This window comes from Ovis aries, chromosome 11, assembly GCF_016772045.2.
Source record: "Ovis aries strain OAR_USU_Benz2616 breed Rambouillet chromosome 11, ARS-UI_Ramb_v3.0, whole genome shotgun sequence".
NCBI classification, from domain to species: domain Eukaryota; kingdom Metazoa; phylum Chordata; class Mammalia; order Artiodactyla; family Bovidae; genus Ovis; species Ovis aries.
Genome location: NC_056064.1, coordinates 43,190,396 through 43,206,677, shown reverse-complemented (window position 1 = coordinate 43,206,677; position 16,282 = coordinate 43,190,396). Strand labels below are relative to the sequence as shown.

General features: G+C 53.6%; 1 protein-coding gene and 1 long non-coding RNA gene across 9 annotated transcripts in view; one reads left to right on the top strand and one right to left on the bottom strand.

The window, feature by feature from the left end:
* The window catches only part of LOC121820625 (uncharacterized), a 33,021-nt gene extending 31,050 nt beyond the window's left edge, over positions 1–1,971 (bottom strand). The window contains exon 1 of the long non-coding RNA XR_006061229.2: positions 1,789–1,971. This is a non-coding gene — a long non-coding RNA (uncharacterized LOC121820625). The remainder of the gene's footprint in view (positions 1–1,788) is intronic.
* Positions 505–15,950, top strand: ETV4 (ETS variant transcription factor 4). Of its 8 annotated transcripts, none has more exons than XM_027974464.2 (13): positions 505–675; positions 1,217–1,327; positions 1,503–1,596; positions 1,818–1,865; positions 8,846–8,899; positions 10,095–10,221; positions 10,813–10,974; positions 11,359–11,627; positions 13,646–13,720; positions 13,876–13,944; positions 14,086–14,258; positions 14,526–14,627; positions 15,065–15,950. In XM_027974464.2, the coding sequence occupies exons 2-13, from the start codon at positions 1,268–1,270 to the stop codon at positions 15,287–15,289; spliced, it is 1,458 nt and encodes a 485-aa protein (XP_027830265.2). In that variant the 5' UTR covers positions 505–675; positions 1,217–1,267; the 3' UTR covers positions 15,290–15,950. The 8 variants fall into 8 exon arrangements, with proteins under 8 accessions (XP_027830265.2, XP_027830266.2, XP_042111958.1 ...); XM_027974465.2 differs by having other exon boundaries at positions 1,185–1,327; positions 10,831–10,974; XM_042256024.1 differs by having other exon boundaries at positions 1,185–1,327.
* Positions 15,951–16,282: the final 332 nt, after the last annotated feature.

The following is a 16,282-nucleotide window of genomic DNA, read 5'->3' as shown; positions in this document are numbered from 1 at the left end:
TGAAATGAGCACGTGGAAGCAGAGAGCTTCATAAATGCTCGTTATTATTGTTCCTCTGGGCATGCAAGTCCGCTCGCCTCCCCCCAGGGCGCACACACAGATACATTCACACTCCCACGTACACGCGGATGCACAGAGACGTGTGCAGACGCCAGCCGGAGGAGTTAGCAGAGCGTCAGGGTCACCACCGAGTCCCACAGAGAAGCCGTCGGGTCCTTGGCTTCCCCGGTTTTCTCTCAGCTCTTTATGAATGAACTCCGGCCGCAAGGAGTTTATTTTTTTATGAATGGGAGCCCAAGCGGTGAATGAAACCGGGAGCCAACCCCTGAGTTCTCATTGGCCCCCGCTGCTGGGAAACTCCGCCCCCCCCGGCTCGGCTGGGCGAGTCTCGGGATTGGCGGGCGTGCCGGGCCCTGGGGTTTCATTCACAAAAGTCAATGAAACAAAGGGAGCAGGGTGGGGGGTGGATAAAGCCAAGGCAGAGGCGAAGGAAATGCACCAATCAGAGGCTCCCCCGGGCTCACAACTGTCGGCGGCGCCCGGAAAACAAGCCGGTGCGCTAGGGACCCGGGGCCGGGGCCGCCTAGCTCCGGCCTAGCCCCGCGGCCCTCGGTGCAACCCGGGAGGGGATGCTCGGGACCCCTCGCGGCTCCAGTACAGACGCCCGGGCCTCAGGTGAGGCTACGGGAGGGAGAGGGAGGGAGAGTTGTGATTCCCAGCCTCGCATCCAACACTCACCACACTCTCACCACCGCCTCCGCAGATTCCAGGGCAGGGGGTGGGAGGCGCTGGGATTCAGGGTTGGAGGGGGCGCCCGAGTTGTGGGCGTGCGAAATGGTGCGCGCCTCGCCTGCTGCTCCTCCGCGCGCGAGCGCACACTCGCGCGCGCGCACACAGACACAGACACACACACACAGACACACACACACACACACACACACACGTCTTATGTAACCAAGTCTGGGCAAAGCAGGGCTGCAGAAAGCAGCCGAAACGGCGACCCCGGTTCCCAGGAGCAGGTGGGACCTCCTTTGGCGGGAGGGCAGTGTGGCGGCACTAAGCTCTGCAGGCGGAAACCTCCCCATCGCCTGAGTGAGTCGGAGAAGTTTTGCCGTCGGACCCGGAGCCTCGGGACTGCCCCTCCCCGCCGCCCTTACCCACCCCCACCTCGCTGCCTTCCCCAGACGGTGTGCGAACGCAGCCCCCCCGCCCCCAGGTCTCTGCCCCTGCGCGGGGCCCGGGCCGTGCGGCCGGAGGGAGCGGCCGGATGGAGCGGAGGATGAAAGGCGGATACTTGGACCAGCAAGTGCCCTACACCTTCTGCAGCGTGAGCGCCGCGCCGGCCTCCACGCCCGCCCTCTCCCTGCACCCGCCCCAACCCACCGCGCGGCCCTAGCGGGGTCCAGGGCTGCCCGCCCCTGAGTCACCCCGGGACCCCAGCCCCGCCCCCCAGACAAGGCGGCCTCAGGGTGACTCGGGGGCATTCTTCCCCTTCCCCGCAGAAATCGCCCGGAAATGGGAGCTTGCGCGAAGCTCTGACGGTCCCACAGGGGAAGCTCATGGACCCGGGCTCCCTGCCGCCCCCCGACTCCGAAGGTAAAGAGACAGCGAGACAAAACGCGACCCTCCCCACCTCACACACCCTGAGGGCTGAACCTGGAACCCTCGCCCTTTTCCCCCCAAAAAATTGCCCTCCAAGGGACTCTGTTCATTCTCCCCCAACCCCCAAGGGGGAGGTCACTGGGCTCCTTAGGGTTCCACACTCTCCCACCGCCATCTCCACCTCACCTTCTCCATTCCATTATTCACCCCCTCAGATCTGTTCCAGGATTTAAGTCACTTCCAGGAGACGTGGCTCGCTGAAGGTGAGTAGTTTTGTGACCTTTTCTATTATTGGGGTGGCCGATGCTGTCTACCCCTAGTATTCCAACCTAGCTCACTTCCTCTCTTGCTGGCCTCCAGGGCCTCTGCAAGGCCCCTTCCCCAAGTCTCCTGCCTTTCCACTCTTTCCAGCGCCCTGTGTGGATACTTATATTGATATTTATTTTCTCTGCCCAGAGCCAGGCTTGTGTAACTAGGCCTGGGGATGAATCAGACCATTGTGTGGGGTATTTGCTTATTTGAATGGAACTTGGCCCCAGGCCCGTTTTCCTGGTTGAAATTTTCATTTGCAAAGTTTGTTTGGCACCAGCTCCCAGGCTGAGGTGTGTGTTAGGGTTTTGGGGCGGGGGAATGAGTGTAAGAAACAGGAGAAAGAGAAGGAGCAATTCGTTTGTTACCTGTCTTCTGGAATTGCCGAAACATTCATTTTTACCCCCTTGGTTTCTCTTCTTCCCAAACCCTAGCGCCAAACGATTTACCGTCTGAGCTAGAGAACAACAAAAGTTTAAATAATTCTTTTTTTCTTTCTTTTTTGCATTACTTTGGCAAAGCAGCCCAGGGCTTCTCCCCCAAATCGCCTTGATTGTAATTCTAATGGCAGCCGATCCTCCCTCCTCCTTCCCTAGGCAAATTGCTCCTCCAGTTTGCTGGGGGCAGGAGTCGGGAGTGATGGTGGAGGGGGTGAGCTGTGAGCTGGCTGGAGTGGGGTCAGTAGCTGGGCCTCTGTATAGGGAGGTGTGTTCTAGGAGGTCTCCTAGTGGGATCCCTTGGTGTTTTTGGGTAGAGCCCAAGGGTGTCACTAGCAGGACTGCAGGTAGGTGGCTTTTGGTGTTGAGACAGTCTCTGTGAGGGAACGGTTAATACCCCCATCTGAGGGTCCCTTCACTGTAACACTGAAACCCAAGAAAGCACAGCACAAGGAACCCCTTCTTAAGGGCTTTTCTTTGAGCTCTCCCCATCCCTCCACCTGTGTCTCTTGGATGACTTCTTAAAACTCAAACCCAGCTCCTCTAGAACCATCTTTAAAAGCCTGGAGTAAAAGGGAAAGACCCCTGACTAGACAGACTAGATCTATTGTGACTATTGTGGTATCCCCCTAAACATATACATTAACAAAATGACTAGCATGGAGCAAGCACTCAAGACATTTTGGAATTCAAGGCTCAATGTCCTCATGGGTGCTGGAGAGATCTGGGGGCTCTAGGGAGATTGTGGCTGTCTTTCCTGATTCTGCAAGCCCTGTGTGCCCAGCTGTGAATTACAAGCAGAGCTATGCCCAATCTGCCCATCCTGCCCATCCTCCGCTCAAGGTTCCGGAGCTGAGCTGGAGCTAAAAGAACGCAGTGGTGTCAGTTTCCAGGGTCTCTCAAAGACTTCCTTTCCTAACGCCTGATTTCTGTCTGGCTTGCCAGGCTCCTGCCTGTCCAGCTGAGGGTCCCTAGGCTCCCCCAAGTGGGCAGCTCCTGGGGCTTGTGATCTAGGGGTAGGCTCATGTTGGCGTTTCGGAAGCAGCAGGGTTTGGAATGGGAAGGGAAGGAAAATGTTCTCATCTTCTGTCAACCTTGGAAGCCCCACCCCTTGGCTGTGGGGATCTAGAAATTGTACTTGTGTCTATCTGCATGTGTCAGTGTGACAGCCAGTGTGTGTTTCACGCTGCTGCTGCCCTGGAAGTCCCTGTACATTTAAATCCAGTGGGTGGGGAGGTGGGGGTGGGGATCGCAAGACGCAGGTTGGGTGGGGGGGAGGCGCTGGGATCTCCTTGGTTCCCTCTCCTTCCTTCTGAGGGAGCAGCTCAGGTTCCCAGCTGGCGATGGATGGCCAGGCCTGAGGGGGGGATGCTGTGGCCGATTGCTCCTTCTCGCTCTCTCTGCGGAGACAGATGCAGCTGCCGGGGCCCTGTCCCCCTGCACCATCCCAGCACCACCCCAGCCTCCTCTCCTGCCTCTTCCCACCAGGTCAGTGACCCCTGCAGCCCAGAGGGAGCTTTGGGGTGGCAGGGAGGGACTAGTTCCTTTGGAAACTTGCCAGTGGTGGGGTGTGTAGGACTGGGGGCCGGAGCTTGATTTCTCCCTAAAGCCCCAATTTGGATTGAAGCCGTGGGTCCTTGAAGTGTGGGTGGGGCTGTGAAGAATTAGGGGGACACCAGGTTGGATTCTGGTGGAGGTGGTTGTGGGTTCAGCATCTGGTGTCCAGGCAACATAGAGGGTGAGGGTGAGTGGGGGTCTGTGGAGGCAGCTCAGACATCTTTGGATTGGGGGTTTTCTAGATGGATAGAGGGGTGGAGTGATGTGAGACTAAGAAGGTGTGTCTGTTTTCGGGGTGCCTGGGAATCTGCTGAATTGCTGGAGAAAGAACCAGGCTACTGCAGGGAAACCCCGGGCTCAGACCGGCTGAGCCCAAGCTGCGTCTGGTTATTGTCAAAGATGTGCTTCTGGTCAAGGGTTCCTTTCCGGGTTTGTGGGGAGCCCTCTGGAACCCTCAGAGGCAAAGACTTTGGTCTCTTGGTGATAAGGAATGTTGACTCTGGGTCATGTATGTTCTTTGTATGAGGTAGGAGTCCATACAGGGTCTATGGATTCCCGCAAGCTCTGTGGATAGGTTGTAGGGGTCCTTGAGTCCTCCGATATGTGTATAAAATCGTTGGGGGTGCAACATACACAAAGGAATGTGAATATTTCTAAGAGAAGGATCCATAGCTCCTATGAGATCTTTAAAAAGGGGTGGGTCTGTGCTCCCCTTTGCATAAGAACCATCAGTCCCAAGTCTTCCTCTGAGGTCTGCAGCCCCCTCATCCTTTGGTTTTCCCTGTTCGTATTTGTAAATCCAAAAAGAGATCCCATGTGGATGTGTTTCACCCGTGTAAAGCCGTGAAGTAAAAGGCAGTTGGGTGTGTATGAATCCATGCGTGTGCACGCTGGGGCTCAGCCTGTCTGTGAGAAGAGATGGGGTTAATTCCCTCCTCTGGTCTTCCCTAGCTACAATGCCTCCTTCTATATCTTTCTGTCTCCTCCCCTTCCAGAAGGCTCTTGGGGATAAACGTCCCCTCCATAGATAGAGAACTGGTTCCTTCCAGTATACTGCCAGGGTGGGGCTGGGGTAAGAGGGAGAGGCCAGTGGTGACAAAATGGAGGAGAAGCTCCGGGGGATGCCTCCCCCCATTTCCACTGGGGCTCCTTAAGAGGCCCCTCTGCCATGTAATTGGACCCTCAGAGAGGGAGAAGGTGATGGAGTATATATTGTATAGGTGGGTGGTTTACTTGGGATGGGCTTCGCTACTTGGCTGTTTGCGCCTACCTGTTCTCCTGGAGCCCAGGTGGGAAGCCCCTAAGCCCCTTTTCTACTGACTCCCCTCCCATTGGAGGGATGTTCCCTGAAATTCTCTTTCTGGGCATTATGCTGGCTTGGCACCTTTCTTAATCCTCTGCCATGTCCCCAGGCAGATAAACTCCACCTTGGTGCCAGGATGGAGTTGGGGGCAGACCCTGGCACACTGGCTTGGCAGCCTAAGCTCAGCCAAGTCAACAAATATATAAAGAGTGGCTGACACTCGAGACCAAACATGGTCATTAGAAATTCTCCTGCTCTCCAGGAACGCGAGGCTTTGTGTTCCTGTTTCCATCCTTGACAGTCTCTGAGCCACAGAGGCCCTGTCCTGCCCTTCTGGGAGGAGCTGGCACTCTGGGGAGGGGCCAGGCAGGCACTAGGGTTCACACCACAGCCCATTCTTGCCTTGGCTGATCTCTCCTGGCCTGGGATGAGGACAGCACCAGGGTGCTGGGGGTGGTCTCCTGGACTGCTTGGGAACTGGGGATTCTGGTCAAACCTTCAGGCCTGAGGCAAGAGGAAAGTCAAGATGACCCCAGGGTTCGCTACCATGATGTGACCTGGCTTGTGACGCCAGCAGGAGATGCCCCCAGCCCATTACTTCAGTGGACACAGGCAGTTAATGAAGCCCCAGAGGGGGCCCAGAGTGCGTCAGCCTCCCCCATGTGCTGACCTCTCCCACCCTGGGGACCCTTCTTGCCCAGGTAGCAGGGAGGGAAATAGTGTTCATTTTGCTCCTGTCACCCCCATTCTGTCCGTCTAGGGGGCTCTCACCTATGGTTGTGCCAAAGGGCACAGCATGGATGGGCTTGGGTCTTACCCTCCTGGGCAGTTGAGGTTTTGCATCCTTCCCTTAATCCAGTTTTCCAAACCTGCCTATTCTTAGGGGCTACCAGGGGCGTGTGTTAAAATACAGGTGCCTGGGACTTCCCTGGTAGTCCAGTGGTTGACTGAGTTTCTAATACAGGAGGCAAGGGTTTGATCCCTGGTTGGGAAACTAAGATCCCATATGCCTGCCACACAGTGTGGCAAAAAAACAACAAAAAAAAAATAGATAGATAGATAGATGCCCCCACCCTGGGCCTTTGGAATGACTCTCCAAGGGTGGGGCCTGGGAATCTGTTTCTAAGAGTGTCCCAGGCTTCTTGATTGGGGCCAGTTTGGGAATGGTTGCCTTTGTGCCCTAGTTGCGCTCCTAAAAAGATGTACTGTGTTGGTTTTTTGTTTGTTTGTTTTTGCCAAGGGATTTCATGCCCTACTGATCTATTTGATCACTTCAGAATTGTTCTGTGCTGATTTTTCTTCCATAAGTTCTTTAGGGGCTGGGGGTTTCCTGATTCTTAAACCCTTCAGCCGTTGGGTTCCCTCTGTCAAGAAGTCACCAATCTATAAATAAATGTGTATTTTATTTCATTGTTTCTTATTGAAGTATAGTTGCTTTACAATATTGTGTTAGGTTTCAGGTGTACAGCAAAATGACTTGGTTATACATATATACATGTGTGTCTATACCTATATTCTTTTTTAAATTTTTCCCCTTCTAGATTATTACAAGATATTGAATAGACTTCCCTGTGATACACAGTAAATCCTTGCTGTTTATTTTATAAATGATAGTGTGCATCTGTTAATCTTATATTCCCAATTTATCCCTCTCCTCGATAAATGTGTATTTTAAAGCACTTGACACCTCTGAAGTCTTAAAGCAAGTTAATAAAGAATCCACCTGCCAAGCAATTGATCACAGCCTTAAGCATCCTTTGTGAGATGTGTTTTCCCTGGAGGACCTGCCTCTAATATTTACCTGGTGGTGGAGAGGGGGCCCTCAAGGGGAAGGAAGGGCTGGTTGGTTAGGATCTCCTTAGTTCTTGCTCCCAGGCCCCTGTTGCCCACTCCCACTGGCCTGAGGACAGGGGTCATTGTATGTTTATTCATATAGTCTACAAATAATGTATTGAGTGTCTATTCTGAATGGGACCCTGTTTCAGGGGTGCTTGGGAGTCAGACAAAGACAGATAAATCATCTGCCCTCAGCAAGCTTAACTTCTTTGTAGAATAGATGGATGATAAAGTACACATAAATTACATATGCATAAATTAAATGAATACTTTCAAGAAGTCATATGTGCTTGGGAAAAAATAAAACAGGGATGTGATCAAGAGCCAGGAGGGACCAGTTCAGTGTGGGTGGTCAGAGAAGGCCTCTGAAAGGGCAAAGTGAGCTAAGACTTCAGAGGCGAGAAGACAACAGGCCAGGATGTGGGGAAGAGGGGTCAAGCTGATCAGGACCCAAAAGGAGACCAGAGCTCTGGAGGGTAACAGGCAAGGAGAGGCAGGTCGGAGAGACAAGTAAGGGCCAGAACCTTTGGGGCCATGGAGGCCAAGGACAAAGAGTTTGGGGTTCATGCTTTAAGCAAGGGAGAGAAGTGATTGGATTTCTGTTATAAAAGATTCCTCTGACAGCCATGTGGAGAGTAGGAGGAGGGAGTTCTGATCTGAGGTCATGGCTGAAATCCAAGGAAGACAGTGGAGCCTTGTCCCAGGAGGGAAGCCATAGAGATTGGGGTGTGTCCTGTATAGACTGGGACAAGTGACAGTGTTCTCAGCCATCTCCTTGTATCCCTCACCCTTACCGGCCATTTCCAACTCTCCCATCATTTTATCCATGAGCTTTCCCATTGCCCACTGAGAGCAGCCTACAGGGGACGAAAGACCTGTTTCTGTGGGTACCATCGCCTTACTTTCAAGCCACTCTCTTCCCAGACTATCAGGAAGTCCTTCTAGGTGTCTACCCTTTCCCTTCCTGCTGTGATCTATTTATTCCTGAGAAAGAGGCAAAAAGTGGGCAAAGATTCTCGGGTCAGCAGAGGTACTCAGCTGGATCCCACCTGAAGGAGTTGGCAAGGCCAGAATAAGAACTAGAAATCAGAGCCCGGATATCCAGTCTGGGGGCCACGGATGAGCTGTTGTGCTATTTTAGTTTTCCTGCCTAATCCCCAAACCCAGCTCCACCCACACTGGCACCCTGAGAGTGCTCCTCAGAACTCCAGTTTAGGAAGCCCTTCTCTCTCCTAGTTGCACATCAAAGGGATAAAGCACCATGACTGCCAGTGACCCCAGCCTCCTCCTCTTCCATTGTCATACTCTTATCACCTCCTTGAACCAGTCTTTTCCTTTTATTCCATCTCCTTTCCCAGGCTCTAGATTTCTACCTTTCACCTGGGAAGTTCTGGGCCCAGCCCAGATTAAGAATCTTCCCATGTGATTCTAAGTCCACAGACTCTCATTCCTTGTCATGCCTGCCCATCCCAGATGTGACGCTGCTTTGAGGGAACTCTGTAAACTCTGAGGGGCTGGGTTATCTTCACTTGAGAAAAATGGAGGGAAAAAAGACAAAGCATCTAAGACACAACTCTGGAATCTGCTCAGACGGGTTCTGAGAACTGCAGCCTTCCCTCCAGGGTGTTAAGGGAGCCGCGAGAGGGAGGGTGCTAGGACGTGGCTGGAGTTACTCTCGGTCCTAGGAAAACTGTTTGCCCCTTCTGGCTGGTGCTAATCTGCAGGGCTGCAATAATGGAGTCTGCCAGGGGCTGCCATCCAGGGCCTCCAGCCCAGACTCACCTCTGACCTCTCTCTGCAGCTCAGGTACCGGACAGTGATGAGCAGTTTGTTCCTGATTTCCATTCGGAAAACTGTGAGTAGAGGGCCTGGGTAGAGGGGATGGGGAGTAGGGGAGGGCAGGAAAGGAGTCATAGGGATAGAGGGTCACAGAAGATCAACTTGTTCTGTCCTCTGAAAAAGGGGTGAAGGGCAGAGCTCCCCATTCTTGGGTTTGGACTCAAAAGGCCCAGCAGTAATTGGGAGATGAAAACTTTGGTGCACGTCGGGGCTTGCCCATTCTAGCTGTGTGACCTTGGAGCAGACGCTTCACCTCTCTGATCCTTTCCTTATTTCTGAAACGAGAGGCTTGGACCAGTGCAGTGGGGGCCAATTCTACCATTCTAAGTTACTGCTGGACAACTAGGGATAATTGGCACTTCAGGAGACCAGTGTCTGTTGACATTTGGGGTTGTTAACAGCTGAGGGTGGAGTGCTGTTGGCATCTAATGAATAGAACCAGGGAGGCTGCTAACATCCTTTGATGCTCAGGACAGCCCCCAGGACAATGAATTATGTGGCCCAAATGTCACTGGTGCTACTGTTGAGAAACCCTGCTTTAATGTCTGATACTTAGCTTTCAACCGCCTTGACCAATGAGATGAAGCAGAGCACAAATAATTGACAACAGAGCAGTCGATTGTGGGTTTTTGACTCACACTTGCAGTCTTGAAACCAACGCTTTGCTGCTCAGCCTGGTGGCTGGAGTTGGCGGATCCAGCAGGGGCCACAGGAAAGGCCAGTGTTCTTCATGGATAATTAGGAGTGTGTGTATGATGCTAGTCAGCTGACATGCAAGTGGGCTAATATCCAACCTTAACCAGAAAAAGAAAGATGCTTTATAGCCCCAAATAAGAAAACATTTCTCTCCCTTGGAATTTTCCAGGATGGTCAGGAAAACCACAGGCCTTTGGTTGGATGTGCTTGCTCCTACAAAGGTGTTTTGGGCAGGGTGGGGGTGGGTTGGGGTTGCACTAAATGTTGAACTTTAGAGTTTCTTTGGGTCATACTGGACATGAGCCAAAAGTATAAAACTAGACATAATATAAATAGCCAGACTGTTCTTAGAAGTGTCTATGATTCTTCTGACAATTGTGACCCAGAGAAGGCGGATGAGGCTATACCAGCATCCAACTGATGGTTAACAAGCAGATGTCAGAAGGCATCAGAAGCTCTTCCTGCCTTTCCTGTGACATTCTCTGGCCTTGCTCTGCCTCCCCCAACCCCCACAGTAGCTTTCCACAGCCCCACCACCAGGATCAAGAAGGAGCCCCAGAGTCCTCGCACAGACCCGGCCCTGTCCTGCAGCAGGAAGCCCCCCCTCCCCTATCACCATGGCGAGCAGTGCCTTTATTCCAGGTGAGCCCTAGCTATGCCCTGGGGAAGGAAGGGTGGGATGGAGGGTTGGGGGTGGGCACCTGGTGAGCAGTGGCAGCATTTGAGATGCAGGTTAGATAATAGAAAGGATTTCTGAGCTCCTGTAATAGGGTAATATAGCTCAGGATTTCCTGAGTAGTTAGGATGAAAAAACAGGGGTTCAAGGGATGTATATTAAGACCAGGGCACGGGCTTCCCTGGTGGTCCAGTGGTTAAGGCTGCACTTCCAGTGTGGGTGGTGCAGATTCCATCCCTGGTTGGAGAACTAAGAACCCCCACCCACATGCCTCGCGTTGTGGCCAAAATATTAAAAAGAGCAGAGTATTTCCACTGGAGAAGCCACTGTCTGACCCTACCCAGTTGCTGTGGGCTGGGGAGAGGTGTTTTCAAGATTACACCTGGCTTTAGGATTAAGAAAGAAAAAAAAGTTGATTTGGGGCAGAGTCTGGCACCCTGGCACCCTCTCTTCTCCCATAATCCCTGTGACCTGACTTCCCAGGGAATGAAGGGTTCAAAGATGCTTGCCCAGCTTCTCTGCCCCCTCACCCCTGTCTCCCTCCCCCTCACCTCCAGTGCCTATGACCCCCCTAGACAAATCGCCATCAAGTCCCCTGCCCCTGGTGCCCCCGGACAGTCGCCCCTGCAGCCCTTTCCCCGGGCAGAACAACGGAATTTCCTGAGATCCTCCAGCGCCTCCCAGCCCCACCCTGGCCATGGGTACCTCGGGGAGCACAGGTAAGGAGATGAGGAGAGCTGCTTCTCACCAGTTTTTCTCGAGTGTTCTTCACTGGCCCTTAAGAGACCTGGCATGGGGAAAGGTGAGGATTTTGACCTCTCCCTGCCCCTTCCTTCACCCCCGCCCCCCACACTCGGTAAGCTCTGAGAGCAGCAGGCACAAGGAGGCCTACTTTTATTTTTTAATTAATTATTTTAATTGGAGGCTAATTACTTTACAATATTGTAGTGGTTTTTGCCATACATTGACATGAATTAGCGATGAGTGTACATGTGTCCCCCATCCTGAACCCCCCTCCCACCTCCCTCCCCATCCCATCCCTCAAGGTTGGAGGACTACTTTTAATATTCTCTTCTGTTCTTTCTCCATCCAACCATATGCAGCTCCATCTTCCAGCAGCCCCTGGATGTCTGCCACTCCTTCACACCCTCTCAGGGAGCAGGCCGGGAACCCCTCCCTGCCCCCTACCAACACCAGCTGTCGGAGCCCTGCCCACCCTACCCTCAGCAGAGCTTCAAGCAGGAATACCTTGACCCCCTGTATGAACAGGCCGGCCAGCCAGCAGTGGGCCAGGGTGGAGTCAGTGGGCACAGGTACCCAGGGGCGGGGGTGGTGATCAAACAGGAGCAGACGGACTTCTCCTACGACTCAGGTAAGAGATGCTCCTGGGAAGGGGATGAAGGAGGATTGTTCAAGGGGATTGTTGGGTGGGGTGGCATGTGATCGAGTGGACAGTGCCGGTAAACACAGCATGTCTCCCCTTCCTATCCTTTTACTAGTTCATATGTTCAGCCCATGCACCTACCACTTCTTTTCTTAGATTCAAAAAGAACTGTCCCTTTTCAGTCAGCAGACTTATATTCAGATAACAGATATGTGAGATGTGCAGGTCCTTGCCTTCGGATAGCTTGGGACTTGATAGGAAAGTTAAGGCATTTCTTCCCATTTCTATTTAACGGGTGTTTGGGGGCTTACATACCTACTGGGACAGAAGTACTATGCCAGGAGCATGAGTGTGTGCAGTTGGTGGACACGGATGAATACGACGTGTCATTGGTCTCTGTCCCCACAGAAGCTTAAGAAATACAAAGGGATTTGAATGAGGAGAAACATGAACTTGAACTAGCCAGGCTCACACTTCCCAATTGGAAGGCAGGGTTCAGGTGCGGTTTCCACATCCTGTTTGAGCCTCCTGGTTGAAACAACCCACCATCCTGGCCAGAGCTGGGGACTGGAAGTAGCAACTACTTTAAATTCTAGTTCCACCTGGCTGTTGATGTAAATGAGATGCACTCAGCCACGGTGTTCATAAACAACAGCGACTGCTCAAAAGCCCAAGGAGCCAGGGAAAGGCCCAGGAAATCTTGTCTCCTGTTAACACTGGAGTGTTAGTCAGTCGTGTCCAACTCTTTGTGATCCCATGGATTGTAACCCACCAGGCTCCTCTGTCCATGGGATTTCCCAAGGCAAGAATACTGGAGTGGGTTGCCATGTCCTTCTTCAGGGGATCTTCGGACCCAGGTGTGGGTTCGAACCCAGGTCTCCTGCATTGTGGGCAGTTTCTTTAAAATCTGAGCCACCAGGGAAGTCCCAAGTTAATTAACATTGTTACCAGCTCCAAACTGGAGGTCATCTGCCATGTGCATTAGAAAAAAATAAATTTCAGAGTCTAGATTAGGCTCAGACCTGCCTAGAGTGTTTTGAATTTCCCTTTTCCTGGTGTCAGTCTTTTAGGGGTAGGGACATGAGCCCCAAATCCCCCAGGCTGCCTGAATCAGAACCAGAAGGGAGCCCCTCTCCTCCAGCCCAGGGCCCTACGCCTGAGCCCTGTCCCACAGTGAAGAGGAAGTAGCAGGGAGACGCTCTTGTCCGCTGACCTTCAAAGGAGGCAGACCGGAGGAGCTCCAGTTACATGCCCTTGAACTCCTGCCCCTCCCCCTTCAGCTTCCTCTGAATGGAGTCAGGAATTCCATTCACAAAATGGAGGCACGAATGAGCCCACCCTCCCGCCTCCTCCCGGAGGTGTCGGGTTTCACCATCTCATTCATAAGTGGGAGTGAAGGGGGTAGGGCAGGAAGGGGCTGGCACTTGACAAGCTGGCTGCACCACAGCGTCCTCCAGGTGGGGTGTCAATCTTGTGGAATGGAATGAAATAGAGTGGACTGTCTTACTGTCAGAGCTGGAAACAGGGCCCGGCCGGGTGTGCCCACTGCCGTTTCCACAAATAGATACATGTGTTTCTTCTCCCTGCCCCCACACCCTTCCTCCCTCCCTCACACCCGCGCTCGGCTGGAACCTGCCCTGCTGACCGGACGTCAGCCCATTCCAGGGGAATCTTAGCCTGGGACACCGAACCCTTTCCCCGGAGGTTCATCTCTACCCTCCCCCTCCCCTCTAAACTCACAGGAAACAGCTGCTCCTGGAATCCGGGGCCTTGTGGAGCAGCTTTGCCCGGCCTCAGCTGCTGCCATCCAGGCCGTCTGGCCCAGCCCTCAAGCTGAGGGCTTCGAGCCTGACACTCCCTCTGGGTGAACTTCCCCCGGGACCTGGGGGTAGGCGGGCCTCTGGGGAAAGAACCGGAAGGCAGGCTGGCATGTTCTTGAATGTGTGGGGGACTGCCGCCCCCACCCCAGCCACCTCCAACATCTCCCTTCTTTCTCCTCCCCCCAGATGTCCCTGGGTATGCCTCAATGTACCTTCACACAGAGGGTTTCTCCGGGCCCTCTCCAGGTGACAGAACCGTGGGTAAGGCAGCCCCCTCTTCCTCCCCTGCCAAGCCCTCCAAGTTGGAGAGAGTCCTGCTGTGGGGGAGGGGCTCCTGGCCAGGAGTCCCTCTGGACTCTGGGGTCTCGTACCAGTGAACCCCCAGATCCGAATGACCCCCACACTTCCTCCCCAAGGCTACGGCTATGAGAAACCTCTGCGACCATTCCCAGATGATGTCTGTGTCGTCCCTGAGAAGTTTGAAGGTCAGAGAAGTGACTGCTCAAGCTCTCTGTGTCCTCCCCCAGGAATCACATCTCATGGGAAAGGGCCTGGGGAGAGGGAACAGGGTTGCTTGGGCCACCAGAGGCACAAGCCCTCCACCTCTTGTTTCCTATGTTCCTCAGGAGACATCAAGCAGGAAGGGATGGGAGCCTTCCGAGAGGGACCACCCTACCAGCGCCGGGGTGCCTTGCAGCTGTGGCAGTTTCTGGTGGCCCTGCTCGATGACCCGACAAATGCTCACTTCATTGCCTGGACCGGCCGGGGGATGGAGTTCAAACTAATTGAGCCTGAGGAGGTGAGCCTCTCAGATGTCTCCACCCCTCCTCCCAACAGCGTTGGGGACTGGAGATAAGAAACCCTGGGAACTGGTAACCTGTGCCTTCACCAGCACTGCTGCTTTTATTTAACCTGAATTCCTGCCAAACTAGGGTCTGCAGGCTGGTGCTTAGCTGCAGGGCCTGCTGAGCATGTGCTCCAAGAATCTCAAGTGCTCTTTCTGACCTGCCCCCCATATTTCCTCTGCTGAGCTGCCCTGGCCATCCCCCAACTATCCTGTCCCCAGGTCGCCAGGCTCTGGGGTATCCAGAAGAACCGGCCAGCTATGAATTACGACAAACTGAGTCGCTCACTCCGATACTACTACGAGAAAGGCATCATGCAGAAGGTCAGGGGTTAAGGGTCCAAGGACAGGGTGGGTGCGGGCTTCCCTGGTGTTCCAGTGGCTAAGACTGCACTTCCACTGTAGGGGAGGTGGGTTTGATCCCTGGTTGGGGAAGTTCTGTATGCTGTGAGGTGCAACCAAAAAGAAAAAAAAAAAAAGACACGGGAGTTGGGGCAGTGGCTGTGGAAAGGTGCTGAGGGTAGGAGAGCATCTCTCAGCAAGTTTGAAGGAGCACATAATGAACCAGTCAGAAAAGTCCAGAAATTATGGACAACCCTAAGATTTTCCTCTCAAAAAAAAGTGATGAGCAATAATGGAAAAGAATTGTGAAGGGAGGCATCTTCTTAAACGAAGCAGCAGGAGGAACCCACGCATCTGCCTGGGCCTGAAGGAGGGCTGCTTTTCCACCCCCACATTGACTCAGCCCTCTCCCCCTACAGGTGGCCGGCGAGCGTTATGTGTACAAGTTTGTGTGCGAGCCCGAGGCCCTCTTCTCTCTGGCCTTCCCGGACAATCAGCGTCCAGCTCTCAAGGCTGAGTTTGACCGGCCGGTCAGTGAGGAGGACACAGTCCCTTTGTCCCACTTGGACGAGAGCCCCGCCTACCTCCCAGAGCTGGCTGGCCCTGCCCAGCCCTTTGGCCCCAAGGGTGGCTACTCTTACTAGCCCTTTGCAGCTGCTCCCCTGCCGCCGGGGCTGCTGCCTGTGTACATAGTTGAGTTTGTTGTCGGGGAAACCCCAACTCTGAAACCCACAGATGTCTTTGGAGTAGATCTCCTCTGCCCATCAGTCACTCCGGCCCAGACTCTGAGCTGCTCCCCAGAACCGATGGGAAGGGAAAGGGGAGACTTCAAGCGTGAAGGTAGCGTCTGGGAAATTCCGTTGGGGGCCTCACCTCTGGCCTCTTTCTAGGTAGGTCCTGCTTAGAGGTCAAGCCCTCTCCCCTCTCCCCACTACAGAGAACATGTTTGTTCTCTTCTGGGGGACAGAGGAGCTTCCCCACTTCATCCCGTTGGAGGGCGGGGACATTGAGCTTTCCTGACCTCTCATGGTAGGGAGATGGCCGCCTGGATCCTGTGCTTCCCTCCAAGCTGTGGCCCTAGAGGGTCCTTCTTGGCAGTTCTTGGTGCTCTGTTCCCAGAGGCAGGGGGAGGCTGGAGTGAGGAACTTGGGGTAGGGGAGGGCTTGCCAGGTAGAGGTGTGGGGGGTGGCTAGCCTCTGCTCCAGTGGCCTCTGCCTCTCCTCTGCCTTTTCCTAGGCCCAGGCCTGGGGTTTCACCTCCACTGTATCTGCCAGACCCTAATAAAGGACCCTGCTTCTCCTGTGAGTTCTCCTGTGTCCTCTTTGCTGCCATGGGAGAAGGATCTGGGGTTTCAAAGACATATAACCAGAGTTTGGGCGCTGGCCCTGACACTTAACCTCCCATATGGGTTTAGGAAAAACAAATGACCTTTTTCCTCTGGAAAATGGGCTCAGTGATAGACAGCTGCTCAGACTTCTCCCTCCCAGAATTATCAAGAGGATTGTCTGAAATATCTCATGTATTGATGGGCAGCCATCTCCCCATTCAGGTTAGTGGAAGGGGGACTGATGAGAGCCTTGAAGCCCTCCTGGGGCTTCCTTAGGCAGGGTTTGGTCTGTGGTTTCTGTGATCACAGG

What these genes read in the sequence shown, in the direction of transcription:
- ETV4 (XM_042256024.1), top strand. Translation starts at nt 630, where the DNA reads ATGCTCGGGACCCCTCGCGGCTCCAGTACAGACGCCCGGGCCTCAG. An exon ending in GGGTACCTCGGGGAGCACAG is followed by an intron (nt 10,975 to 11,358) that starts GTAAGGAGATGA and finishes AACCATATGCAG; the next exon opens with CTCCATCTTCCAGCAGCCCC. An exon ending in TCCAGGTGACAGAACCGTGG is followed by an intron (nt 13,721 to 13,875) that starts GTAAGGCAGCCC and finishes TTCCTCCCCAAG; the next exon opens with GCTACGGCTATGAGAAACCT.